Source organism: Rhinolophus sinicus, linkage group LG02, assembly GCF_036562045.2.
Source record: "Rhinolophus sinicus isolate RSC01 linkage group LG02, ASM3656204v1, whole genome shotgun sequence".
In the NCBI taxonomy this organism is placed as follows: Eukaryota; Metazoa; Chordata; class Mammalia; order Chiroptera; family Rhinolophidae; genus Rhinolophus; species Rhinolophus sinicus.
This window is the reverse complement of record NC_133752.1, coordinates 159,728,849-159,755,795: the sequence shown is the minus strand read 5'-3', so window position 1 is coordinate 159,755,795 and position 26,947 is coordinate 159,728,849. Positions and strand designations below refer to the sequence as shown.

The 26,947-nt window shown below is 36.6% G+C and overlaps 2 protein-coding genes and 1 pseudogene across 3 annotated transcripts in view; 2 read left to right on the top strand and 1 right to left on the bottom strand.

Moving 5' to 3' along the window:
* RESF1 (retroelement silencing factor 1) overlaps positions 1–13,634 on the top strand; it is a 28,179-nt gene extending 14,545 nt beyond the window's left edge. For both annotated transcript variants that reach the window (XM_019736816.2, XM_019736808.2), the window contains 3 exons: positions 3,296–8,246; positions 9,495–9,572; positions 12,884–13,634. In XM_019736816.2, the coding sequence (XP_019592375.2) occupies positions 3,353–8,246; positions 9,495–9,572; positions 12,884–13,050 (5,139 nt within the window). In that variant the 5' untranslated portion in view covers positions 3,296–3,352 and the 3' untranslated portion in view covers positions 13,051–13,634. The remainder of the gene's footprint in view (positions 1–3,295; positions 8,247–9,494; positions 9,573–12,883) is intronic.
* A 7,864-nt stretch (positions 13,635–21,498) lies between these two features.
* On the bottom strand, positions 21,499–21,899 carry LOC109449705 (large ribosomal subunit protein eL32; annotated as a pseudogene).
* Positions 21,900–23,484: 1,585 nt separating this feature from the next.
* Positions 23,485–26,947, top strand: part of BICD1 (BICD cargo adaptor 1) — a 236,874-nt gene continuing 233,411 nt past the window's right edge. The window contains exon 1 of the mRNA XM_074325844.1: positions 23,485–23,532. The gene's annotated coding sequence lies outside the window, so the exon portion shown is untranslated. The remainder of the gene's footprint in view (positions 23,533–26,947) is intronic.

Below are 26,947 nucleotides of genomic sequence, written 5' to 3'. Positions count from 1 at the left end.
ACTTTGTATTATACTTCTACCTGATCAATCAGTTGTCTTATTAAGGAGCTTTCCTGGGAGAAGGTCTCTGAGGAATAGATAGATCTTTCTCCTTAGGACTTGTTTTTAATTTTAAAAAGTACATGACTTCAATCTTGTTTTTCTTGTTTAGTGAATATACTACAACTTATTCTGCCATCTAGCCTGTCCTAATTCACATGTTCACACATGCAAAAGTTTGTGTCTTATTCTTGCTTATTTTGCATTTCCATGTAAATTTTAGAATCAGCTTATAAATTTCTGCCAAAAAAAAAAACAACTCTCAAGATTTTTACTTGGATTACATTGCATTTATAGATAAATTTTGAGATAATCAATACTCCTAATTGTCTTTAAATATTTGAAGATGGCATATCCTTACACTTTGTTCATTTTAATCAGAGGTCTTGCACATTTTTCATTTTCTAAGTATTTGATTTTTTTATAGTAGTGAAAATCGTATTTTTTCCTAATTGCTGCTGGTGTTTTCTTGTATACTGACCTTGTTTTCAGGGATTTTTTTTTTTTTTTTTTTTTTTATTGGGGAATATTGGGGAACTGTGTGTTTTTCCAGGACCCATCAGCTCCAAGTCAAGGCGTGGTTTTCAGTCTAGTTATGGAGGGCACAGCTCACTGGCTCATGAGGGAATCAAACTGGTGACCTTGGTGTTATGAGCACTGCACTCTAACCACTGAGCCAACCGGCTGCCCCAGGGATTTTAATAAATTACAACTTTATAGGCTAAAAGATCTATAGATTGTTTTGCGTTTTCTACATAAATAACCTCTATGAGAAGTCAGTTTTATGTTTTCCTTCCCAGTTATTATTTTCTAGTCTCTCTGATACAATGATGGGTAATAGTGGCATTTTAATCTTATTGTCAGTCTAAATTTTTGAAATTACCATTTATCAAAATTAAGAAAATATCTAGGTTTGATGCAGTTCTTTTAATGAATGGATATGGAATTTTATCAAAGTTCTTCCATCTATTGAGATGATCACATGACTTTTAAAAAAATTATTGTATGTAATTACTTTGGTTAATTTTCAAATGGCAAACCTATAATGAACCTAATTTGATCATGACGTATTATACTTTCATATATCACCCTACTTGGTTTGCTAACATTTTGTGTAGGATTTTTTGCATCTCTTTCTGATTAAGATTGGCTTCTTAATTTTCCTTCTTTTCAGCTTTTGTTATGCTAGACTCAGTAAATGAGCTGTGAAGTATCCCCTTTTTTATCCTTCAAAAGAAGTTGTTTTGGATTATTTCTTCCATAAATGATTCGTAGACTACTCCATAAAGTCATATGGGCCTGGTGTTGTCTTTATGAAAAAGTACTTAATTATAGATGTAATTTCTCCAAAAGAGATGTAGTATTCTTATGTCAGTCTTGGTTAGGTGTGATTTTCTAGGAACTTCTTCATTCCACCTAAATTTTAAATGTACTGGGATAAAGTTACTCAATACTTATTATTTTAATATCTATAGGGTCTAGTGATAGCTTCCTTTCCTAATATATATATTTTCATGATTAATGTTGTCAGAGTCTTAATGACTTTTATTGTTTTTAAGGAGCCAATTTGTGGCTTGTGGAATCTCTATATTGTTGTGCATTATTTTGTGTGTGTTTTTTCCACTGTCTATTTCTTTCATTTCTGTGGCTTAACTTATTCTCATTTGTGATGAATGTGGAGATTGTTTCCCAGTCTTTTTTTAATAAGTCTATTTAATGCCATAAATTATTTTCAAGTTATATGTGAACATGGGGTTGGGAACCTTTTACGGGCTGGATTGTGTGACCACCGCCACCCCATGCCGCAGTTTATATGTTGAAGCTTTTACCAACAATGTGACTGACTATATTTGGGGATAGGACCTTTAGAGAGGTAATTAATGTTAAATGAAGTCATAAGGGTACGTCGCTAATTCAGTAGGACTCGTGTCATAAGTAGAGAAGAGACACCAGAGATCTTTTTCTTTAAAGTGCATTCCCTATTTCCCAGTTATTTTACAATTTTGTACTTACCTTTTCCCTGTAATTTCTAGATTAATTCCACTGTGAATTATCTGAATTATTTTAATCCCTTGAAATTTGAGATTTGTTTATGGTCCAGCCATGTGGTCAATATTGGCAAAAATCGATGTACTTGGAAAGAATGTATATTCTGAAGTTGTTGGGTGTATTATTAATATGTTTAAATCACATTTGTTTATTCTGTCTCCTGTCATTTACTATGGTTATGAATTTGTCCATTGTTAGACTTGTCAATATACTGTTGGTGAGTGTAATTTATTTCATCCTTTTTGGAAGTCAGTTTTTCACTGCTTATGAAAATAATTTTAATGTCCTTTAACACATTGTTTTCTAGGAATTTCCAGAAACAGTTAGCAGAAATATAAAAGCATAAATACACAAATACTTAGTTTAGTTTATAAATGCAAATACTTTAGAAAACCAAATACAGGCATACCTCTGTGATATTGTCGGTTCAGTTACAGACCACTGCAATAAAGTATCACCATAAAATGAGTTGTAATCTTTTTACTTGTGGAGCTTCTTGCCTTTGATTTATAAAAAAATGTAACATTTGTGAGGCTCAACAAAGCAAAATGCAATACATTTACAAGGTGTGCTCATTTTCAGATAATAGAGGACTGGTTAAAGGGTGATATTCCCAAAAAGTGGAATGCTATGCAGACAATGAGGTAGCTATATGTCTAGTAAAATGATAAGATATACTAGGTATAAAAATGAAAGACCGGCAAACTGTAGACAATGTTTTATAGGATTCCATTTGTTTAAACGATGAGGTTTTATTTATGTATTAGCATTTTTTATGTATAGAAATCTTCTGAAAGAGACGGTAACAGTAGATACCCTTAGGGAGTATATAGACACTGGGAATGGACACTAATACGTTTGAACATTTTTTTTTTTTTTTAATAGGGAGCATGGGTTACTTTTAAAGAGCTAGTTACAATAATAAAAATAGAAAGTACTCACCACTTAAACGTAACAAACAAAATGCTAACTGTGTTATGTAGAATGGATTTCTGTTAAACACCCTGGAAATTTTATTTACATTTGCCATATTTATTGCTGCATCCTCCTTTGCTATTCCTCTTTACCAAATCAAAGATGAGGATTTGTCTAGTGAGGTTTTAGGAATTACAGATATAGTCAGCATTAGTGTTAAGGTAAACTAATTTTTTTCGAAGTTCTATCTGGGCAAAACGACTTTGTAATAAAAGATCTTTATTTCCTACAGATTCCTGACATTCAAAAGAACTGACTTTTAACACACTGCTACTACATCAAATCAACCATGAATTGGAATGCAAAACCAGAGAGTGTCGCCTTACCCCCAATATATCCTAAAAACCCGTCATCTTTTTTGGAGCCGACTTTAATAAACACACCATCTCAAAGTTCTTTAAACTATCCTGGAACTAACCAAGAAGCATGCATGTTTCTCAGTAATTCAAATCCAGTCTCACAGCCACTCCTCAACTTCAGAAATTATAAAACTCCTCAACAAATCTCTGTATCTGATATGCATAGTGGGACATTTGTGGCCTCACAAACTTCAGTAGACAGAGTAACATATTCAAATGTTAAAGGACGCAAACAACTGAATCACAATTTGCAAATGTCTCCAGGAGTTGCACAAAACGTATGGTTGAAGTCACCAGTGAGGAATTCTATGCCTTCTCATACAGGGGCAACTATACCTCAACAAACTGGTTTTGGAACTAATACACCCAAGGTACACGTACCACAGAATCAATTTGTAACACCAGATACCTATTCTGTGCAAGTACATATGATCCCTTCTAATCCTGCAAGAGTTCCTGTAACTTATCAAGGAAACCGGGGACTAAATTCATCTTTATCAGAGCGACAGGGTGACTGGGCACAACAGTATGCATCCAATGGAATGACTCATCAAGATTACAGACTACCAAAGCAATACATTTATTCACAAAACCTTTTGCAAGATCCTACTCTTCAGAAACAAAATCCTGTGCCACCGATATCATTACAAGTTAAAAATAGTCATCCTCCAAATTCTGCACTGACTTTACAGCCAAAGCAGACTGCAACTGTACAGTCCTTTCAATATGCAGTTACTCAAACTGACAAAAGACTTCCTCCTCCTTATGACTGTAGATATGCAAGCCAGCCTTTGCAAAATACTCAGCATGAAGTTCCTCAGAATCAAGAAACACACGTACCTGAAATGAGGAAGGACTTTTGCAGAGGCTTTCAACAGCAGTGGCAAAACCTTAATGAAAATGTCAGCACAGTTGGAAATTTCAGTAACTTGAAAGTAAATACTAATGTCAGTCAGCCTTTTAATGAACCCATTAGATCTTCTATGGATGGTGTTCAGATACTTGCTCAAACTAACCAAGAGGAAAGAGTGGATTCTTGCAATCTAACTTCAAATCAAGCACTGGACACAAGTGCCACAAAAGAAAAGTTAGCGAGGGATATTAAAACATTAGTAGAAATGAAGAAGAAATTTTCTGAACTGGCAAGGAAAGTTAAAATTAATAAAGATCTTTTGACAGCAGCAGGTTGTATTAAAACAACTAAAACCTCTTATAGTGAATCAGCTCAAAATTCTGGACTGTCTCTGAAACAAACTGCCAAAATCCAGTCTGGACCACAAGTAACCGTAGTTACTTCGAAGCCTGCAGAGGATAAACCACCAACAGTAATGGAAACTGCAGAAGAAACAAATACAACACACAGTACATTAAATTCCAACATTCAGGATACCAATTGCAGAAATTTTAACCAGGTCAATTCCATTTTATTAAATCCTGTGTGTTCGGAAAAGTTGCCAATGCCAGACAAATTACATGATTTGAAAGTTACAACTTCTTTGCAGACAGCAACTGATGGGAGAACCCATGCAATATTAAATAACACCCAGTTTTCATCAGGAAATTTTGTCAACATTGAAGAAAATGTGCCATCAAAGTCTGAAACAATTTCAGTTCCTCACTCTAAAGCCTTTGAGGAATGTGCTTCAAAATATCTAAATAAAAACAGGCTACTTCTTAGTCTCCTTGCACATGGAGATAAAATTGAGGAGAAATTATTAAAAGGTGTTCACGAAACTATTCAGGATTCTAAGCTACTTTGTTTTGAAATGAATCCCAACTCCCAAATCACTGGTAACCAACTGTACTTGGAAACTCCAAGTACTTGTAATATAAATGCCAAGATTTCGGACAGTTCTTTTTGTCTTGAGCGTGAGTCCTTAACACATGGAATATCTCCAAAAAGTGGCAGTCACTGTTCCTTGGAATTGCTAGCAACATGTCTTTCTCTGTGGAAGAAGCAACCTTTAGAACCTACAGAAAACAAACAGTGTAATGAGTCAAGAACCAACAGAACAGCAGTTGATGTTTCAAAGCCTGTGGATATCTCTGATAAGAGTCCATTTTCATTTGTAGGAAATTCTCAGAATAAGATAGTAAACAGCTCACAAACAACTTTGTCAATGGCAGTGCAGAATTATGAGTCACCAGGTGCCACTGTTACAAAGGGAGCAGAACTTCAGGTTGCTGTGGTATCACCCTTAATTCTTTCAGATGTGAAAACGTTGCCAGTCAAAGGGATAACATCTGAAGCTTTGTCTGAAACAATGTATCCAGTTATTAAAGAAGGCAGTGTTTGTAGCTTACAGAATCAATTGGCAGAAAATACAAGAATTACTACTTTGAAAGTTAATGAAGCAGTAGCAAGTATGACAAGTACCAAGATTTTTCCACTTATACAGAAGGACGAGCAAAATGAGTCCACTAATGGTAATTCAGAAGATGTACCTAATACCAATCAAGGAGAGCACATCAAATCAGAACCAGATATTCACTATCCTGTGAGTGATCAGCAAATGAGTAGTGATATGTTACAGATTGACAGTATTTGTTCTCTTGTGGAAGGTGATCTATCTTATAATTCCCAAATAGCAAAGATATTCAACTCACCCCCTGTGAAAAAGGTTGAGCCACAGAAATCTCTACTCAATCACCAAGTGATTAGTAGTAAACAACAAGAACAATTAGACAGTGTCACTGTAAAGAAAGACTTTGGTTTTCAAAAAGATAATTTTGTTCAGTGCACAGACATTTCACTTAAAATACCTGATCAGTCAAAGTCACTGCAACCTCCAGAATCAAACAGTGAAATTCTGGAGGAAAACGATTTGGAGCATATCACTAAGAAAGAAAACACTGTGAGAGGCATGTGTTCATCAGCTGCTATTCACCAAGATAGTAACTCTCAGGACATTGATGTGTACTGCAGTTACACTGCCGAGGATCCTGCAAGAAATGAGATTCTCGGTAAGACATCCATCTTATACTTACACGATCAGCTGTCGGAACTTTTAAAAGAGTTTCCCTATGGTATTGAACCTGTGAACACACATGAAGGTTCTGTAGCACAACAATTAACAGATCAAATCTCAAAAGATCAGACTTGTGATAAAACCAACTGTGATTCCAAAGACTCACCAGACCAAATACAAATTACAATATTAAACTCGGAGCAAATGAAAGAATTATTTCCTGAACAGGACAATAAATCCTGTGAGGTAGACCAATTGACAGAACCTCAGAAAGCAAAGCCTATCACAAAAGAAGGAAGCCAGTGTGACCTACAAGTGCGTACAGATGGAGAAGGTTGTAATTCTGTAGTGGATTTGGAGAAAGATGATGTCGGTTGCTGTGCCTTGGGGTGGCTTTCTATGGTTTATGAAGGAGTACCCCAATGCCAGTGTAATTCCATCAAGAACTCTGCTTCAAACGAAGAAAAAGGGAAAGATCAGTGTTCTCCTTTGGAGACCAACAGTTGTAAGCAAGGAGAGTGTACCTCTGATAGAGATGTTCTGACTGGATTTAGTCCTCCAAATAACAATCCGAAGATTGCTCTGACTTTTCCAGATGGGAGAAACGATTTTCCTGAAATAGAACAAAGCAAGACTGCAAAAGATACATACAAAAGAAAACATAACAGCCCACTAAGGATGCAACAAGAATTATCTGGTCAACCTTTATCTAAAGGTGATAAAAACCTAGATTCCTCGCAGAGTCGCAAAAGAAAAAGAAAACTGAAATTTCATGAGGTAATTTTCCACTCTAGCAATAAAACAAAGTTTTCTCCAGAGAGTCTGCAGAGGAAGCCCATAGCACAAAACTCATATCCACTAAAAGCGAAGACGGGTTTTTTGACAAACAAAAGTAAAGATCTGCATATGAAGAAGGGTTCCTTGGTACAATCAATGCCAGAAAAGAGAAAATTGAAAGTAGGTGAAGCTGAACAAAAAGTTTCAGAAAAAAGGAAGTCAGACAAAGCGAGTATAGTTCATTCAGAGATAAAGAGGATGAAATATGATAAACAAGAGCAGAATAAAAATGGAGGTGGTACATTTAAAATATGTAATTTTTTGTCAACACCAAGTGAAAGAGCCAGAGTTAAAGAAAAGATAGTATCAAACAAGTCCTCAGGCTCTAAGGGTAGTTCATCTAAAATTAATAGAGTTCTATCACAGAAGGAGTATTTACAAAGGAAGAAGCATAAAGAAGCAATGAGTGGCAAAGCATCAAAGAAAAACATACCACGTGATTCTCAATACATGAGGTCCAGTAAACTTTCTCTGCAAGTAGGGAGTTGTGGGAAATCAAACGAGAGACACAGTAGCAGTGTACAGACTTCTAAAGAAGCAAATATTTGTATAAGCCATGGTATAAAACTTAAAATCCACCATTCTGAGGAGTCTAAAACACACATTTCGAGGAATGTTAAAGGAACAATTGGTGGAAAACAACCTGGTAAAATATCGCTTGATAACATCAATTTAGCGGAAAATGTAAACAATATAAATAATGAAACTGAATTCACCCAGATATCTCCCCAAGCAAAGGCGCAAAGAAAACAATATCTGAACAGAGTTGCATTTAAATGCACTGAAGAGGCGAGCATTCGTCTTACATGTTTTGAGAACTTACCCATGAAGTTCAATAAAGAGAAGAGACTGGAAGTTGAAACTAAGAGCGTTTTACCTATGAAAGATTCCACAGAGAAACGAAGCATGCTTCAGTTTAAATTATGTCCAGATGGACTGATTAATAAAAGTACAAACTCCGCTCAAGACCAGAAGGATCTGCAGCCTTGTCCTCGAAAGGAGCAAGCCCCCTTGCAAGGTCCAGTATGGGTTTTTTTTTTATGGTGTCTGCAACATTGTAAAGCATTGTAGGTTAAGTGGGTTAGCAGCACCTCATGCCATCTGGGTAGCTAGGAAAGACTTGAATGCATTTTGCCATTGTTTTTCTCAGAAAATCAGTGGTTCATTGGGCAGTATTTAAGATTATGCCCCGTATTGTAAATTGTACTAAATTTGTACAACTGACGAGGCATAAAATTGTAAGGTCTGCCAAACAAAGATTCCCTTCTGTACCAAGATGCCTATAATGTGAAAAATATTTATTGTGTCATGTATACATTATTTCAAGAGTATTACTTTTTGTTGATTCCCCTTTTCAAAGCCCTTTGCCATTTCAAAGCCCTGTGAATTTGAAATTTTGGTCTAAATGTTAGGAGATATGTAATGATTATTAGTCATATATTTTTATACTATGTTAAATGGTTTACTTTATTAACCATCTTTGAAGCAGTTGGTGACTCATCACTAAAGTGGTAGTCGTGTCCTGTCTACGCATGAAAGGGAGGACCATGAAAGTAGTATTGTTAGGTCACTAAACCCAGAATGGCAAGCTTGACTATTGATTAGCTGAAGGATAAGAGTTCTCAATGTAGTATAGGAGGGAACGACAAAATAGATGACTAGTTATTTGTGGTAGTAAGGAAACATTTAGGTGTTGTGGATATTATATATAAATCATTGTGCTGAGAAACCCATATTGGAAAACTAAAGGATTTGAATGGAAATCTTAGTTTCTCCTGTACTTTTCGGAGAGTCTTTGTTTGGGTGCATAAAGTTACACCATAAATAAGGTACATTTTCTTGGAAGGCGATAGGGATCTGTGGTTAAGTGGAATATAAAATTCATTTTGTAAACTATTGGTGATGTCACTTGGTGCTTATAACTAGATGCTTAGGCATGGATGTAATGGGAGCACTGAAAGTGGGTCGGGGCAATGTGAATGTCATAGTCTATCATGTGCCCTTAAATACCTTGAGATGTTCACTCCAAGTGGGTGAGACATAACTACATAGTGAAGATGAACTTTTAAAGCAACTCATTTTTCTAATGGGAGGTATTTAGGCACCTCAAATGAGAGAAGGCGTTTTTCCAGACCATTTTTAGAATTATGCTATGTAAATATTCCTTCTAAAATTATTTTAGGGTTATCTGATTTTCCTTCATTACAGTACTAAAAGTGAGTATCAATGTCTAGAGATCTCAAAATGAATATTTAAATGGTTTCAGGAATAAAAAGTACAAAAGAAGACTGGTTAAAAGGTACATCTGAGGAGAAAAGGATTCCAGAAGCCAACCAAGAAATAGGTAAAATTATCATCTATTTAATTTTTTATTTTACTTCTGTTACTCTGTCATGTATAAACTGGATTATACTTAGGAAACTATTGTGAAGTTTTAATTTTTATTCATATTCATTTCTATTTATTTTATTTTTTCCTCCCCCTTTCTTCCACTTCCCCCCACCACTCCAGTTCAGGCCATTGTTTCTCAGTCTAGTTGTAGGACTAAGCTCCCTGGCCCATGCTGGTATTATGAGCTTTGCGCTCTCCCCCCGCCCCCCCCATGAGGCAGTTGGACGCCAGTCATTGGTCGGCCGCTCACAGCAGCTCCCGGCTGCTCACGATGGCTACCAGCCACTCACCCCTGCTGCCCGCCACTCACAGCGACACACAGTAGCCCACGGCAGCACACAGCAGCTTACACCAATCTCTGGCTGCTCATGGCAGCCCAGCTCCAGGGAGAGCTGCTGTTCACAATCTTAGCTGTAGAGAGCGCAGCTCACTGGCCCTTGTGGGAATTGAACCAGCAGCCTTCGGCGTTAGGACCATGGAGCTTCAACTGCCTGAGCCACTGAGCCGGCCCCCATATTCATTTTTAAATGATTCAGTGTTTGTGTATGAGTGGTAGAAAGACATTCTCTCCTATTTTCTCTCATGCTACGGCGAGGGAAGCAGTGATATCTTTCCTTTTAACAAGAAAATAATTCTCACCACAGAGTTAGATAAGGGGAGGCATACTTTTTCTCTGTAGGGCTAGACAGTAGATACTAGGTTTTGCAGATCATAGGGTCTCTCCTAAATACTCAGCTCTGATATTGGAGTGAGAAAATGGCCATATAATAATAAATGAATGACTGTGGGCTCTGTTGCAATTAAACTTTATTTACTAAAACTGGCTATAAGCTGGCTTTGGCCTGCGTGCAATAACCTATTTGCCAAGCCCTGGATTAGATGATTTGCAAAGTAATTAATTTAATCCTCAAAACCGAGTAGGCAAGGATGTTCCCATTTTATCAATGACACAGGTTAGATCATTTGACTAAAGTTACATAACTAGCAACTGAATATCAGGGATTTGAACCGGTTTTTTGTTTGTTTGTTTTTTAATATTAAGTGTGGAAAAGAGTTATTTTGATGAGAGACTGATATTCCTAGGGTTTTGTTTGTTTGTTTTTGCTAAGGAGTGATTTGGCTTGAAGACCAACCAGAAAAACCAGAGCTTTTAGTGTCCAATTTAATTTAGTGGAACGAATGTAGTTTGTTTTTAGGATTTTGCATTGAGAACTAGAAGCTAGGGTTCAAGAGTTTTTTCTTAGTTTTGGTTATGAATATGTAAAGACAAGGGTTGAGAGTCGCTTGAAAATGGAAAGAAACAATTTCACCATGAGTAACAATAAAGAGAAACATATTTTTTAAAAGCGCAATATGACAGGTTGAGAGACGAGCTGAAAGCACAAATGCAAGTGGAAATGGAGTCATACACATTGAAAATGCATATAGGAAAAAACTTAAGTTGACTCAAAGGAGGAGAAATGCACTGTTAATCAGAACAGAAAAACAACCAGAAAATGGGATCTGAGAGTATAAAAAACACTTAAAGTTGGAATACAGTCAGAAATGAGAAAGATGGAAATGGGCATGTAGATTGGAGCAAGAAAGATATGAATGTAGCCCCATAGAGGTGGTAGAGAGACATAAATATTACCCCACGGAGAAGGTGAGAGGCATAATTGGAATCTGAATATGAAAACATTCAGAGGACAGATGCATGCGCAGGTTGACCACAGTGGCTCAGAGATGAGCATGAGCTAAATGACAGAGGCATAAAACCAATCACAAACAGGATGAGCGATAAACAGTGAAGGTGGGACATTGATACTTAGAAGCATGAAAAAAATACCACAAACCAGGGTATAAGCACAGTGAGATCAGCAGCATGAGCAAACCAAGGTACAAGTCTCAGAGCTCTGTCAAAGTCTCATGCGACTCAGAGCAAGCGTGAAAGATAAAACATACACCAAGATGAAGAAACGAGAATGTGAAACTGTGTGAAGTGGGATGAAAACAAATGTCATGAACTTCCAAACAGCTATACAGAAACATTTTAATTAAGTATGCATCTAAATTTGGTAGCAAAGTTTGGAGTGTGGATGGAGTAAGTTATAAAACTATCAGTCAGGATAAGGTATAATAGAAGAGGAAGTAACGGAATCCAATGGAAAGCAACATAGAGACCTATCTCAGGTATTAGCATTACTGATGTTATGAAAGAAAGATAATGAACGTGTAGAAGAATTTGAAAGTCTAGAAATGCACAGAAGTATGAAAATACGGGCCCATTAAAAGAAGGAATAGTGAGGCTAATGCGCACAGAACCAGTCTAATGAAACAAGTATGAGCATGTCTTAGAATAACGCATAGCAAGGCCAGAGTTTTAAAACTATCCATTCACTGTTTGCAACTGGCTGATGTTTGTGCTCTTCACATTGCTAGTTTTAAATTGTTAGGAAGGTCACATTTATTATAGTGTGCAAATGATAAATGATGTTTTTATTGAGCAAGGAAAAAGGTAGAGCAGAACAGGCGTGGGCAGTAAAGACAGGAATAAAAGTAGAAAACAGTTCCCAAAGAAGAGGTATGAGTCCTGTGTGTGTAGTTTATAATTTTGATCAGAAAAGAGAGATAGTTTGTTAAACTTAACTCTGCCCTGATTTTTTTATCCCAGGGTTAGGGTTAGGGTTATGTGTGTTTTCCCTTTCTCTCTCTCTCTCTCTTTTTTTTTTTGCAAAACTGAATGATTTTTGCCATTCACTTGGTGCTAGTGAATGATATATTGACTTATATTACTATTACTAAGAATTTTGAAAAGTTCAAGTAGAGAAAGTTTTTGAAAATCATTGAAATACATTTTTTAAAAGGTAGATGAAATTAAGTTGGTTTTGTGGCAGGCAGAATTAGAAGGTCAGAATGGTTTCTAGTGTTGTCCAGACCATTTTGAGGCCATGTCTATAATATACAATGTATATATACTTCCATTTGTAAACAGCGTCAGTAAGAATAAATCCATTTTCAGGTGGCTCCTTAGCTCAGTTGGTTAGAGTTCGGTGCTCATAACACCAAGGTTGCCGGTTCGATCCCCACATGGGCCACTGTGAGCTGTGCCCTCCTAAGTCCTCTGCTTAGGGCTTCATAAAATTGTACAGCCCTCAGATCTTACCAGAGGCTCAGCTGGGGTAGCGTCTGCTTCCAATCCCCCTCTCTATTTTAATTGATTATATATTGGTTATTAACATTAACAGTAATAATAAAGTAAATAAATGAAATTTGTTTCCTTAGATGATAATGTTTCGACTAATTCAAGAATCACCAAGAGAAGCTTCAGTGCAGATGGATGTGAGACACTACAAAACCCAGTAAAAGATTCAAAAGCAATGTTTCAAACCTATAAAAAGATGTACATGGAGAAGAGAAGCAGAAGCCTTGGTAGCAGTCCTTTAAAATAATTTTGAGACTTTAGTTCTTCTGATGGTTCTGTAATTGCCACGAGAAAACTTCTGTCATTTTCTATTCAGAATATTTTGTTGGAAATACTCAGAATTGCTATGATAAAATGTCTTAGAGAGTTTGGTTACCACTTAGGTTATGTATGTCAGTGACATGAAATTAGTTAAAATGGCCTGAGAACCTTATTTGTGGGTAACAGATGTAGATGGTATTTGTCAAAGAAACCATAAGGTATTGAGTTTCAAAATTATTGAGCCAAGTTTATCATGTTTTAAAACAAATTCTTAAATGTTATTTTGAAATGTTATCCATTCTGAGGGAGGATATTCCTCAGTTAAGGACTTTTTTATTTTAGCTGGGACTGCAAATGTATTTTTGTTTTTGAAACTTACTAGCAAACTTAGTTTTCTTTCAAAAGTGCTTACTGTGAATGTCAAAATATATTCCTAAGTATTTTATACCTAATTGTAAACTTTTTGTCAAAAGTCTTGTTTTATACTTGTTAAACTGAACAGAATTTTGGATAATGTTTAAACATTACTTTTCATACTTGAAATAAACATTTATTTTTTAAAAAAATATATTTGAAATCATAATGGATTGATTTGTGTTTGATTTCCTACCCTCATGACAGGATACATTTTAGAAAGGTGTTTTTATTTTACTTTTTAAATTTGTCAAGGTAACATTGGTTAATAACATAAATTACAGGTGTACAATATATTTTGACATCTGTACTCTTGCATACTCACCTCCCAAGATGTAGCTGCCATTACCATATATTTGACCCCCTTGACTCACTTTGCCTTCCCTTCTGGTGGCCACATTTCTTTTTGTATCTTTGAGTTTGTTTTTGTTTGTTTTGTTCATTTGTTACTTTTTGTTTCATATTTCATGTGAGTGAAATATAGTGTTTGTCTTTTTCCATCTGATTTATTTCAGTTAACAATACTCAAAATCCAGCAATGTCACAAATGTCACTATTTAATCTTTTTTATGGCTGAGTAGTATTACATTGTGTATATGTAGTTTGTGTGTGTGTCTGTCTCACATCTTTATCCAGTAATCCGTCCATGGACACTTAGGTTGTTTCCATGTCTTGGCTATTGTAAATAATGCAGTGAATATAGGGGTACATACTTCTTTATGAATTAGTGTTTTCATATTTTTTTGGTAAACATCCAGAAGAGGAATTGCTGAAGCATATGGCAGTTCTATTTTTAGATTTTTGTTTTTCATTCCATTCTGTTTTTCATATTTACAATCTCACCAATAATGTGCAAGAGTTTCCTTTTCTCCATATCCTCTCCAATACTTGTTATTTCTTATCTTTTTGATAATAGCCATTCTAACGTATGAGGTGATATCTCATTGTGGTTTTCATTTGCGTTTCCCGTATACCTAGTGGTGTTGAAGGTCTTTTCATGTTTGTTGGCCATCTATATGTCTTACTTGGAAAAATGCCTATTCAGGTGTTTTGCCCATTTTTAAATTGGATTGTTTTGTTTTGGTTGTTTTTGAGTTCTTTACATATTTTGGATATTAGCCCCTTACCAGAAATATCCTTTGCAAGTATCTTCTCCCATTCAGTAGGTTGCATTTTTGTTTTCTTGATGGTTTCTCTTGCTGTGTAGAAGCTTTTATGTAGTCCCATTCATTTATTTTTGCTTTCGTTTTCCTTGCCTTTGGAGTCACAAAAACACCTCCGCGACCAGTGTCCATAAGCTGAGTGTCTGTTTTCTTGTATGCATTTTATTGTTTCAGATCTTCAATCCACTTTGAGTTAGTTTTTACTTGTATGTACAGTGTAAGGTAGTCTAATTTCATTGTTTTACATACGGCTGTTCAGATTCCCAACCATTTATTGAAGAGACTTTCTGCATGCTATATTCTTGGCTCCTTTGTCGAGAATAGGTTGCCCGTATATGTATGAGTTTATTTCTGGGTTCTTAAGTCTGTTCCATTGGATTGCGTGTCTGTTTTTCTGCCAATACCGTACTGTTTTGATTAGCTTTGTAGTATAGTATTATTTGAAGTCAGAGTGTGATACTTCCAGATTTGTTCTTTTTCTTCTAATGAGTGCAATGGCTATTCAGGGAATTTTGTGATTCCGTACAAAGTTGGGAAGTTTCTGTTCTATTTCTGTGAAGAATGCCATTGGAATATTGACAGAGATTGCTCTGAATCTGTAGATTGCTGCAGGTAATATATTTGGACACTTTAACAACATTAATTCCTCCAATACATGAACATGGAATATCTTTCCATTTCTTTGTTTTTTCAACTTCTTTCAAGAATGTCTTGTAGTTTTTAGTGTATAGGTCCTTCACCTCCTTTGCTAAGTTTTTTTGTAGGTATTTTATTCCTTTTGGTGTGCTCATAAATGGGATTGTTTTCATTTCTCATTCTAATATTTTATTGTTAGCATACAGAAATGCAACAGATTTTTGTATATTGATTTTGTCTGTATTTGTTCATTGTTTTCTAATAGTTTCTTTGTGGAGTCTTTAGGGTTTTCTATATATGAATTCATGTCATCTGCAAATAGTGGCAGTTTACGTCTTTCTTTCCAATTTGGATGCCTTTTATTTCTCCTTTTTGCCTAATTATTCCTGTTAAGACTTTCAGTATTGTGTCGAATAACAGTGAGAGGGTGTCCTTTTCTTGTTCCTGATGTTGGAGGAAAAGCTTTCAGTTGTTCACCGTTGAGTATGATGTTAGCTTGTTACAGATACCAGGACCGAAAAGAACCCAAGCAGCACTCAGAGAGTTAGGAGGGTCAGCTTTATTACGCCGGGCGTCTCAGCGGAATCCTTCGCAAAGACTGAGCCCCAGCAAGGTTTTGAGCAGGTTTTTATGGGTTGGGGACTTCCTTGAGTTGGGGAAGGGGTAGGTGTCATCTGGTGATTGGCTCTGGGTGTAGCTTGGAGGGGGCTATGCGGAAGTGGGCTGGGGCTTAGGCTGGGGACTTCTCTCTCCGCATTGGCCACCATTTCAGTTCAGTTCCACGTGGCGGAACCATTTTAGGTCAGTTGCTCCATCAAACTGAGGGTTTTTCACATATGGCCTTTACGTTGCGGTACCTTCCTTCTATATCCGGTTTATTCAGACTTTTTATCATAAACAGATGTTGTGTCTTGTTAAATGCTTTTTCTACATTTATTGACATGATCATACATTTTTATCTTTTGTTAATGTTTATCACATTAATTGATTTGCAGCTGTTGAACCATCCTTGCATTCCTAGAATGAATCCCGCTTGATTGTGCTATAGCCTTTTAATGTATTTGTTGTATTTAATGTGTTAGTATTTTGTTGAATATTTTTTTCAAGATTGTTGAGGATTTTTATATCTGTTTATTAGAGAAATTGGCCTGTAGTTTTCTTTTTCTGTGATATCCTTGCCTGTTTGGTATCAGGGTAATGTTGGCTTGTAAAATGAGTTAGGAGCATTCCCTTCTCCAATTTCTTTGGAAGAGTGTGAGAAAGAAGTATTGAATTTTCTTTGAATATTTGGTAGAATTCACCAGTGAAGACATTTGTCGAAAATAGGTTGTCCGTACATGTATGAGTTTATTTCTGGGTTCTTAATTCTGTTCCATTTGGTTATGGAATTTTGTTTTTTGGGAGATTTTTGATTACAGTTTCAATTTCCTTACTAGTGATTGTATGAGTTAAGTTTTCCAATTCTTCATGATTCAGACTAGGAAGGCTGTGCTTCTAAGAATTTGTCCATATCTTCTAAGTTGTCCTATTTGGTGGCATATAGCCTTTCATACTATTCTTGTATAATCTGTATAATCCTTTGTGTTTCTGTGATGTCAGTTGTAACTTCTCTTGCATTTCTTATTTTGAGTCTTCTTTTCCCTCAGTGAATCTAGCTAGAGGTTTGTCATTTATGTTTTTCTTTTTAAAGAACCAGCTCTTTGTTTAATTTTTTCTATTGTCTTTTTGTTTAATTATTTCCACTCTAATTTTTTATTTCCTTATTTTCTTGACTTTTGGCTTTATTTGTTGTTCTTTTTCTAGTTCTTTAAAATGTAGTCTTAGATTGCTTATTTGAGATTTTTCTTGTTACTTGAAGTAGGCCTGTATTGCTATAATCTTTCCTCTTAGTACCATTTTGCTGCATCTGGATGGCTCGGTTGGTTAGAGCGCGAGTTGTTAACAACAAGGTTGCCGGTTCAATTCCTGCATGATGGAATGGTGGCCTGCGCCACCCGCAACTAGATTGGAAACGACTGGACTTGGAGCTGAGCTACACCCTCCACAACTGGATTGAAGGACGACAACTTGGCTTGAAGCTGATGGATACTGGAAAAACACACTGCTCCCCAATATTCTCCAATAAAATTTTTTTTTAAATTTTGGAATGACATTGTCATTTACTATATATTTTTTGATCTCTTATTTCTTCTTTGACCCAGTAGTTCCGTAACATGTTTAATCTGTACATTCCAGCTTCTTGTAGTTGATTTCCACTTTTATACCATTGTGGTCAGAAAATATGCTTGGTATGATTTCAATCTTTTAAAATTTATTGGGACTTGTTTTTTCCTCCCTTTTTCCGCATTCCCCCTCCACCCCCCACACTCCGGTTCAAGCCGGTTTTTTCTCAGTCTAGTTGTGTAGGGCACAGCTCCCTGGCCTATGCTGGTATGAGCCTTGCGCTCCCCCTAGCAGTTGGTCACCAGTCATTGGTTGGTCACTAACAGCAGCTCACGGCAGCTCTCGCAGGCTGCCAGCTGCTAATGGCAGCACACAGTAGCCTATGGCTGCTCACACTGGCTGCTGGCCGCTCACACCACCAGCTGCTCATGGCGGCACATGGTATCCCACGGCAACACTCAGCAGTCCACGCCAACCTCCAGCTGCTCACGGCAGCCCAGCTCCAGGGAGAGCAATTATTTACAATTTTAGCTATAGAGGGTGCAGCTCACTTGCCCATGTGGGAATCAAACAGGCGGCCTTTGGCATTAGGAGCACGGTGCTCCAATCGCCTGAGCCACTGGGCTGGCCCTGAGACTTATTTTGTGTCACAACAAATGTTCTGTCCTTGGGAATGTTTGATGTGCACTTGAGAAGAAGTATTCTGTCGTTTGGGGATGGAAAGTTCCCTAAATACCAATTAAGTCTATCTGGTCTAATGTGTCATTTAAGGTTGTATTTCCTTGTTGACTTTCTGGATTATCTAGTTGTGTAAGTGCAGTATTAATGTTCCCTACAATTGTATAATTGTCATTCTCCCTTTACGTCTATTAATTGCTTTTTTTTTTTTTTTTTTTTTTTTTGTGCTTCCAGTTGGGTGCATACATAGTAATAAGTGATGGGTTGTCTCCCTTATCATTATAAAATGCCCATCTTTGTCACTTGTTACCTTTTTTGTCTTGAAATCTATTTTGTCTGATAATCTGTTAAGTCTGGCTACACCCACTTTTCCCTGGATGTCATTTTCCTGTAATGTCATTTTCTACCCCTTCACTTTAAGCCTAAGTTTGTCTTTGGTGCTAAGATAGGTCTCCGAGGCAATAGTTGAATCTTGGTTTTTAATCCATTCTGCTACTTTGCCATTTGATTGGTAAGTTCAGCCCATATACATGAGGGTGATTATTGATATATGAGGACTTACTGTTAGGTTGGTGCAAAAGTAATTGTGGTTTAAAAGTTTTAAAATAATTGCAAAAACCGCAATTTTGTACCAACCTAATTAACCACTTTATCTTTTGTTTTCTGGTTGTGTTTAATACCCTCGTCTGAATTAGAGTGTAGTTTCCTGCTTCTGTCTGTTATCTTAAAGTTTTGTATGCTTTTGTCTTTTTTTCTTTTAAAGATTTTTTTTTTTTTTATTGGGGAAGGGGAACAGGACTTCATTGGGGAACAGTGTGTACTTCCATGACTTTTTTCCAAGTCAAGTTGTTGTCCTTTCAGTCTTAGTTGTGGAGGGTGCTGTTCAGCTTCAAGTTGTCCTTTTCGTGTCTTTTTTTTTAAGGTCAAAGAGCTCCTCTAAATATTACTTGTAGTGCAGGTATTATGGAGGTAAGTTCCTTTAGCTTTTTTTGTCTGGTAAAGCCTTTATTTCTCCTTCATATTCTAAAGCATAACTTTGCTGGATATATTATTCTTGGCTGGTGGTTTTCCTCTTTTTGATATTTTGAATACATATAATTCTACTGGTTTTTAGGGTTTCTACTGAAAAATCTGATTATAATCTGATGTAGTTTCCTTTGTAGGTTACTGTTACTTTTCCCCTTGGCTTCCTTGGGATTTCTGTCTTTGTCATTAACTTTTGACAGTTTTAATATAATGGTTTTTAGAGAAAATCTTGTAGTTGAATGTCTAGCTCCTTCCACAGGTTTGGGAAGTTGTGATCAATAAGTTATTTGAATAGGTTCTCTGTTCCCATCTCCCTCTCTTCATTTGGTATTCCCATTATCTTTATATGGCTTTTTCTAATGAGGTCAGATAGTTTTTGTAGAGTATTTTCATCGTCTAAAAATTCTTAATTGTCTCTCCTTCCACCTGAAATATTTCTAGGTTTCTATCTTTGAGCTTGCTAATTCTCTATTCCATCTAGTCTGTTCTATTTCCACTGTTCTTTAATACACTCTTCATCTCATTTGAGTTTTTCAGTTCCAGAATTTCTGTTAGTTCTTTTTATGGTTTCAGTCTCTTTTGTAAAGTACTCTTTTTGTTTAATAATTTTATTCCTGAGCTCATTGAACTGTGCTTTTGAGTTTTTTTTGTGTGTGTGTCTTGTTGAGTTTCTTCATAACTGCAGTTGTCAATTCTCTATCTTTTAAATCAGTCTTTCATGACTTGAGTTTTGTCTCTGGTGCCTTTGTTTTCTTTCTTTGATACCATGTTACCTTATTTCTTCATGGTACTTGATGGATTGTTTCTCTGCCTGCACATTTGAGGTAGTGAACTCTTGTTTAAATAGTGTTTTGCTCTTAATTCAGCAGGTTGATAAGTAGAGTTCTTTTATTTTCCAGTAGATGGTGCTATAGTGCAAGTTTTTGTTTTATCTGTACTAGTGCCTCTCAGATTGAAGTGGGGCTGCGTTGCTTCTGTTGTGGAAATTTCCATGTACCCACCAGGTTGGTAGGTGTCCCCTCTATATCTGGATTGCCTTGGTCTTGGGCACCACCACCGTGGTGGGGAGATGTAGTGGGTGTTGGGGAACCAGGTTTGCAGGCTCCCAGTACTGCCTCATTGTTACTAATGGTCTCTGATCCTGCTGTGCCATGTCTCTGCTGTTTCTACTGGGTTCTGCCAAGATGGATGTGGAAAGGAATGCATGTTAATGAGTCTGTAGCACTAACTCCTTATTAGTAATGTCGGTTGGCACCACTGTGCTATTTAATGCGTCTCAGCTACTGCTACCAGGTTCTGCCACAATGGGATGTGGGGGGAGCACGTCAGCTTCATAGGCAGGGATGGTGGTTCTGTGCTTCTTACCCTCCGGGCTGTATATATTAATATGTGCATACACAGTCCAGCTCCTCCACTGCTATACAGTTAGATGGGGCTGTGGAAGGTGCTGAACTGCATCTGTAGCCACCATCCCTGTCATCCACCTCCCCCCCGACCCCTACTCATTCTAATATGCTCTCCTTCAGATGTACCAATGTATGGATCTCTGAGGCATGTTTGTGTGTTGAGCAGAGGAACCTCTTGAATTACAGATGTCTGATTTCTAATTTTAAGGAGAGATATAAAGGGGTCCTCTTTCTCTGCCATGATGCTGATGTCCGTGTTTTTAAAAGGAGAAATGTTAATTAAGCTGTCACAAGTAAATATTTTCAGGTTTCATTCAGGAGAGCAGCAAAATTTTTACTAAGTTCAGGAAATTGCAAGAAAGCACAGAAGGCGAAATATAACTTCTTTTGAGGTTTTACTTTGTGACTACTAGAAAAGTGTTACTTTTATAAAATCTTGAATACTCACTTAACTACATTTCTGGGAGTCGGAAGAGATTGGAAGTTGTTCAGTTGGTATATAATTTCAGTTTTGCTAGTGATAACATTCTTAACTACTGAACTGTACACTTCAAAATCCTTAAAATGGTAACTTAATGTGTATTTTATTACAATTAAAAATATATATTTTGAAGACTTAAGACTGGGCTTCTCACAAAATATTATGCAGCATGCTTCCATAGGAAAGGCAGCTGTGCTCATCTTGAGTATTTGGTGGTTTAATATCAGTAAAATATTTGGTTAGAAAAGCAGTGATTAAAACTGCTGGCGCCATAGGACCAGTCAAGGCAATAGCTCCAAACTATTAGTAGTCATTGTATTAGCCATTGTGTTTTTTACTGTAGGGAACTCTCAGAATTCAAACAAAACAAAACAAAACAAAAACAACTCTCACTTCAGAATATCTTTTTTTTTTTTTTTTGGAAGAATTTTATGGTTTTATTAAAACACAATTTGCACACGAGCAGACTATTCATTTTCTTCACTGCACAGCTGGCCATTGGGGTTGGTGAGTGATGGCCAGCTGGGCTGCTCTTTCCACAACAGCTTTGTGGTTCTTTGAGGAGACGTTGTGAGCAATCTCAGCACAGTAAGGTTTGTTGCACATCAGCAGCTCTTCAAGCTCCTTGACATTGTGGAACTTTTGAAACCCACTGGACAGCATGTGCTTTGTTTTCTTGTTACTCCCATGACTAGTGTTGGGCATCACGATCTGGCCCTTGAATCTTCTGCCCACCATATTGTCAATGCCTTGGAGATTTCTGCCACTTACACTTAAATTTGACATACTGGTCTGACTGGTGCCCTATAAACTTCTTGGTCCTCTTTTTGACGATCTCGGGCTTCATGAGTGGTCTGAGGGCAGCCATGATACCGTGTAGGAGATGAGTGCCACCTTCGTAGGCAGCGCAGAGGAAGAGAGGGGAAAGTGGTGCGCAAGGGCTGATGGGATCAGAATATCTTTGATGAAGCAGTGAAAGTTGTTGACGTTATTAAATCTCAGCTCTTGAGTACGTGTGTTTTAAATATTCTGTGATGAAATAGCAAGTACACATAAAGAACTGCTGCATGCATTCAAGCTGCATTTGAAGCAGAGAGACAGAAGCAATGATGTGTGATGCTCATCAAGCAAAATCACATGGAAATGTTTGACTTGTAAACTGAGCTAGTCTCATGAAACATCAGTTTTACTTGAATGAATCATTGACATTTTCACAAACTAATTCATCCTGACATTTCAAGGAAAATACAAGTACTTATTGCCAATGATAAAATTTGAGGTTTCCAAGAAAAATTAGGATTTTGGAAAACTTGTATCTAGAGATCCTGAGCTTGATAGCATCCCACTATGTTGGGATGTGTGCTAAAATATGTCAATATTTGGAAGATCTGCATAATTTAGTGAACCAATACTTTCTGATGATCAATGCAAGGCAATAAGAAATCTATTCAAAAAGAAGAAGATCCATTCAAAAAGCCAGGCACACCAATGGATTTTAATAGAACAATATGAAAATTTCCTTGTTGTTTAGCTTCCATATTGCAACTAACTTGTAAGAAACAACTGCTTGTCAGCTTTTGGTGTAGTATCAAAGAATATGTATGACTATCTGAAAAGGCTATTAAGAGCACTTGCTTTATACATATAAAAAGCTGTGTTATGTATTTGACATTGTATTTTCTTAATGTATTTCAAGCAAGACAACATAGCTCAACAATAGAACACAGGTAGGTATGAGCATTTAGCTGTCCTATAAGAAGTCAGGCATTAAAAGATTTGTGAAAATACAAAACAACACTAGACTTTTTTTCAAACTTTTTGTTGTGATAATTGTTTTTCATAAAAATGTTATTTACATAACCATGTAATGGGTTAATTTTTAAATGAAAAATACTTTAAAATTTGTTTAAATTTCTCATGGAATAAATATTGATAAACATTTGGAAATTCCTCAGTTTTTAAGATTGAAAAAAAATATCTCTTAGAGTGGTTACAATGGTGATTCTGGAACAAACACAATTAAATGGATATGTTCAGTCTTGCATTATTGCCAAAAAGTCAACATTAATTTTCAAATACTTTTCTTAAATCATATAAAGCATTTAGAGATGCATATAAATGCTTAACAATGTTGAATTGGCTGCTCTCATTCTTAATTGTTTAATAATTAATGTTTTCACGTTAGGTGTGACTTTTACATGTTAAGGCTAGAACCTATAGGTACCAATGAATATTTTTGACATTTTATTTCAAAGGTTAACTTCAGGCAAGAAGGAGAGAAAACTATGTATATCCTTCCAAGGAGGTGACTACAGAAAGAAAGCAATAATAAATGAAGGCTAATTTTAGAGCGAAAATACAGAATGAAAAATCCATCTGAATGGTAACATTGATTGGCATGTTACATATGCCTTATTTCCTGGAATAAAATTTGCACATGTTAAAGACCTATAATGTAAGAAGCTTATGGAAAACACGCTGCTACTGTAGAAGCCACAAAGGTGAGTAAAAACAAGTTCTTCCTCGCCTTAGGAAACTGCAATCTAGAAGAGGTGAGAAAACAAGTGTCCAGATGTCAGTTGATATTTGTTAGAGACATAAATGTTATGGGCAGTTAAATGAGAGATGAAAAAGAATGACATGCTTGAGACGTTTTCTTATTGACACTGGGATGCCTTATATTACCTTACCACAGCCAGGTTAATGCCTCTTCTTGCCTATCTTTATCTAGATGAAAGTGGTCAACTCTACTGGTCTTACCAACTAATTTATTTTGAGGTTCTCTTCAACAGGAGAGTCTAGAGATAGAAGCACAAATAATACTGCTTTGTTATTACAATCTACACTTGTACATGTCTCAAGTAAGGCATTCAAAGTTGATTCCCTTCTAACTCTAGATGTTTACAAGTAAAACTTGGAGAAGTAGTTAAAGCTCCTCTATGTTATGTGTAGATTGTGGAGTAGAGATTATGGAGTATGAGTCAGGATTTCACCTAAACTATATACTTAAATGAAGATGGTCACATCAAAAACAGTCATGAGGCCATCAGGACCCAAAAAGCCTCAGATTTATGAAGGAAACTTGGGAGTGAACATCAGATTCTGACTTCAAGATGGGAAGGTGCCCTATTAAGGGAATGGATACACTTTTAAGAAAGAATTGCTAGGGAAGATTAAGAATGATGCAAACTGATAGCATTTTGGTAGCCCTGTAATCATAGTAAACATACTATAACACAAGTTACCAAAAAGTAATTAACTAGAGCTTAACTGTCCAATATGGTAGCCAACAGCCATATGTGGCTATTGAGAACTTGAAATGGGAGTTGGTCCAAGTTAAGATGTGCTATAAGTAAAATGCACTGGACAGTTTTAACCTATGTTCTGGGGGCGGGGGGGGGTGGAGAACGCCAATAGGACTCAATGGTTAGGTGGATGAGGGAGAAGAAGAAGGAGAAATCTTGTTTCTGGGTTATGCCACTGAGAGGGTTGAGAGAGCTGCCTTGCCTGTGCGATTTAGGGAGTCTTCAGGCTGACTGGTGATTGATTACCTTACGCATGTAGCTCCAAGTTTCCATGGAGCTTTGTAAGGGCCAGCTCCTTTTCCTGGAGGCCAGCCTGTAAGCCAACACTCTCGAACAAGTTAACCCACACCTCTTAGAGGTTGAGTCAATCCTACATAGATTCTAGAGAGGAGTGGAGTCATGAATTTGTACGCAGGCCACCATCTTTTCAGACAGATCATTATTTTCAGAGCTGGTATTTCAGGGTAAATTTTAATGAAATAAATGTCTGAGGTTTAATTTGGTATCCTCATTAATTTGTCATACCTTTTGCTTTGCCTAAGTAGGATGAATTTGTCTATGATATAATAGATTTTTCTTTTAGTAGTAACAGAAATCTAGATTGTTGACACAAATTGAAAGAGTTGGAAGGGGTAGGAAAGGAAATTTAGCATTTCCTTTGCTAAGTCCTTTCAGTTTGCTTTCTCCCTCTCTCCTACTCTCTGATCTCTGTGTAACTACAAGTTAATAATTTGCTTGGGATTCCAGGCTACTGTAATTGTGGGGACCAAATGATCAGGGAACTGATACTGTCACTGTGGCAGCATTTTAGATATGTTAAAGCCCATTGGTCATTGGGAAGTTGCCTGCTCTGCTTTGAATTACATATCTAAAATGTGGCTCTTACCTTGTGGTATTGTAAGTTCCTAATTATTTTTAAGACATTAAAATATCAAATATAAATCACATACTACTTATAATATGGCTGCATGGGCTGAGCAAAGCATTAAGTTGTTATGCATGGGGGGAATTATCTTAATTTAGTTCCTCTTGGATGCTTCAGAGAATCTTGTGAAAGCAAAGTTTCTGGATAGGTATGTGGTTGTGCTCAGGTTCAAGTACACCCTTTATTAATTGACCTTTACTCATTGTCTCACATTATTCACAATAAACCAGTCAATTCTATTGTCCTTTTTTTACATAAAAGAAAACTGAGTTACAGAGAAATAACTTAAGGTCAAATAGCTTTTAAGCAATAAAAGTGCACCTAAGAATGAATATAATTATCACACTACTTCACATTTGATCCAAAACACTAGAATCTGCAATTACAATCCATTTCTTACCAAGGAACATTTCCATTACATGATTCGAAGTAGTGGACCAAGTGGCCAGAATATGCCTGCTGAGGAATCCCAGCGTGCACTCACCCAGACTGTCCTTCAGCTTCCACCTGTCTTTGGCTTTGCACTTAGAATTTCTAGTGGCCTTGTGCTTTTCCTTCTAACCTAACTTTTCCTCTCTGGGTCAGCATGACCTTAACTTATTTAAGGCCTCCCTTACTGCCTCCCTGTTCGTTTTGTGATTTAATACCACAAACCAATTTCAAGAAGCATTCAGCAAAATTATCAGCAGATTTTTGGCACCTATTTTTGTGTTGGTATTTGTGGAACCAAGTTTGGGAACTTAGAATTTGTTTACAAGGAACCTGAAATAACCAAACTTGCAGAGCTTATCTCACAGATTAGAGGGATTTTATGGAGAAAGATTTGGAGAGGATGTGGTTGAACTAATCAAGAATTCTAATCCTGTAAATAAGTATAAAGTAGATTATAACATGATGATGTCCATGGGAAACTTCATGAACAATTCAAGTGGAAGACCATTCTGAATATTTCTCATGTTTCTCCTTATATTAAGACAAGGGTCGATGTCACTCACAAAGAGGAGATAACACCAATTGAATTTGCTATTGAAGACATGCAGGAAAAGACACAGGAGCTGGCATGTGCATCACATTAGGATCCTGCGGGTCCCAAAATGCTTCAGATAGTACTCCAGGGATCTGTAGGCACAGCAGTGAATCAGAGGCCTTTGGAAGTTGCACAGGTTTTCCTGTCTGAAATACTCAGACCCAAAACTCTTCAGACATCATAATAAACTGCAACTCTGCTTCAAGATTTTACTGAAAGCTGTGAGGATGCCTTAAAAAAATAATAAATAAAGACTTAATTGGGCCAAATCAAAAGGAGTATCAAAGGGAACTGAAAACTACCATCGCCTTATAGAGGCTCTACAGCCTCTGCTAAACAGAAAGATCCCTCAGTTACACAGGCAGTATTACCTGTCACCTGCCACAGAGATCCTTCAGTCGAATGAGCCTGCACAAAATGGATCTCTAAAACAAACATACATGTTTTATTCAGTTGAAAGGAGCCACGTATTTAACACCGAGTGTGAAAAGATCTACTGAAAAATAAGACTTGGGACTTAATTCTGGAAATTATGAAATTAATTTATTCATTGAAGAATGCAGTGCCAAAACAATATCAAAAGTAGATTGTTGAAGTTTGAGAATCATGGCTATGGCTTCTAATGTTCTGGCAATATGCTGGGTTTTGTGTGTGTGTTT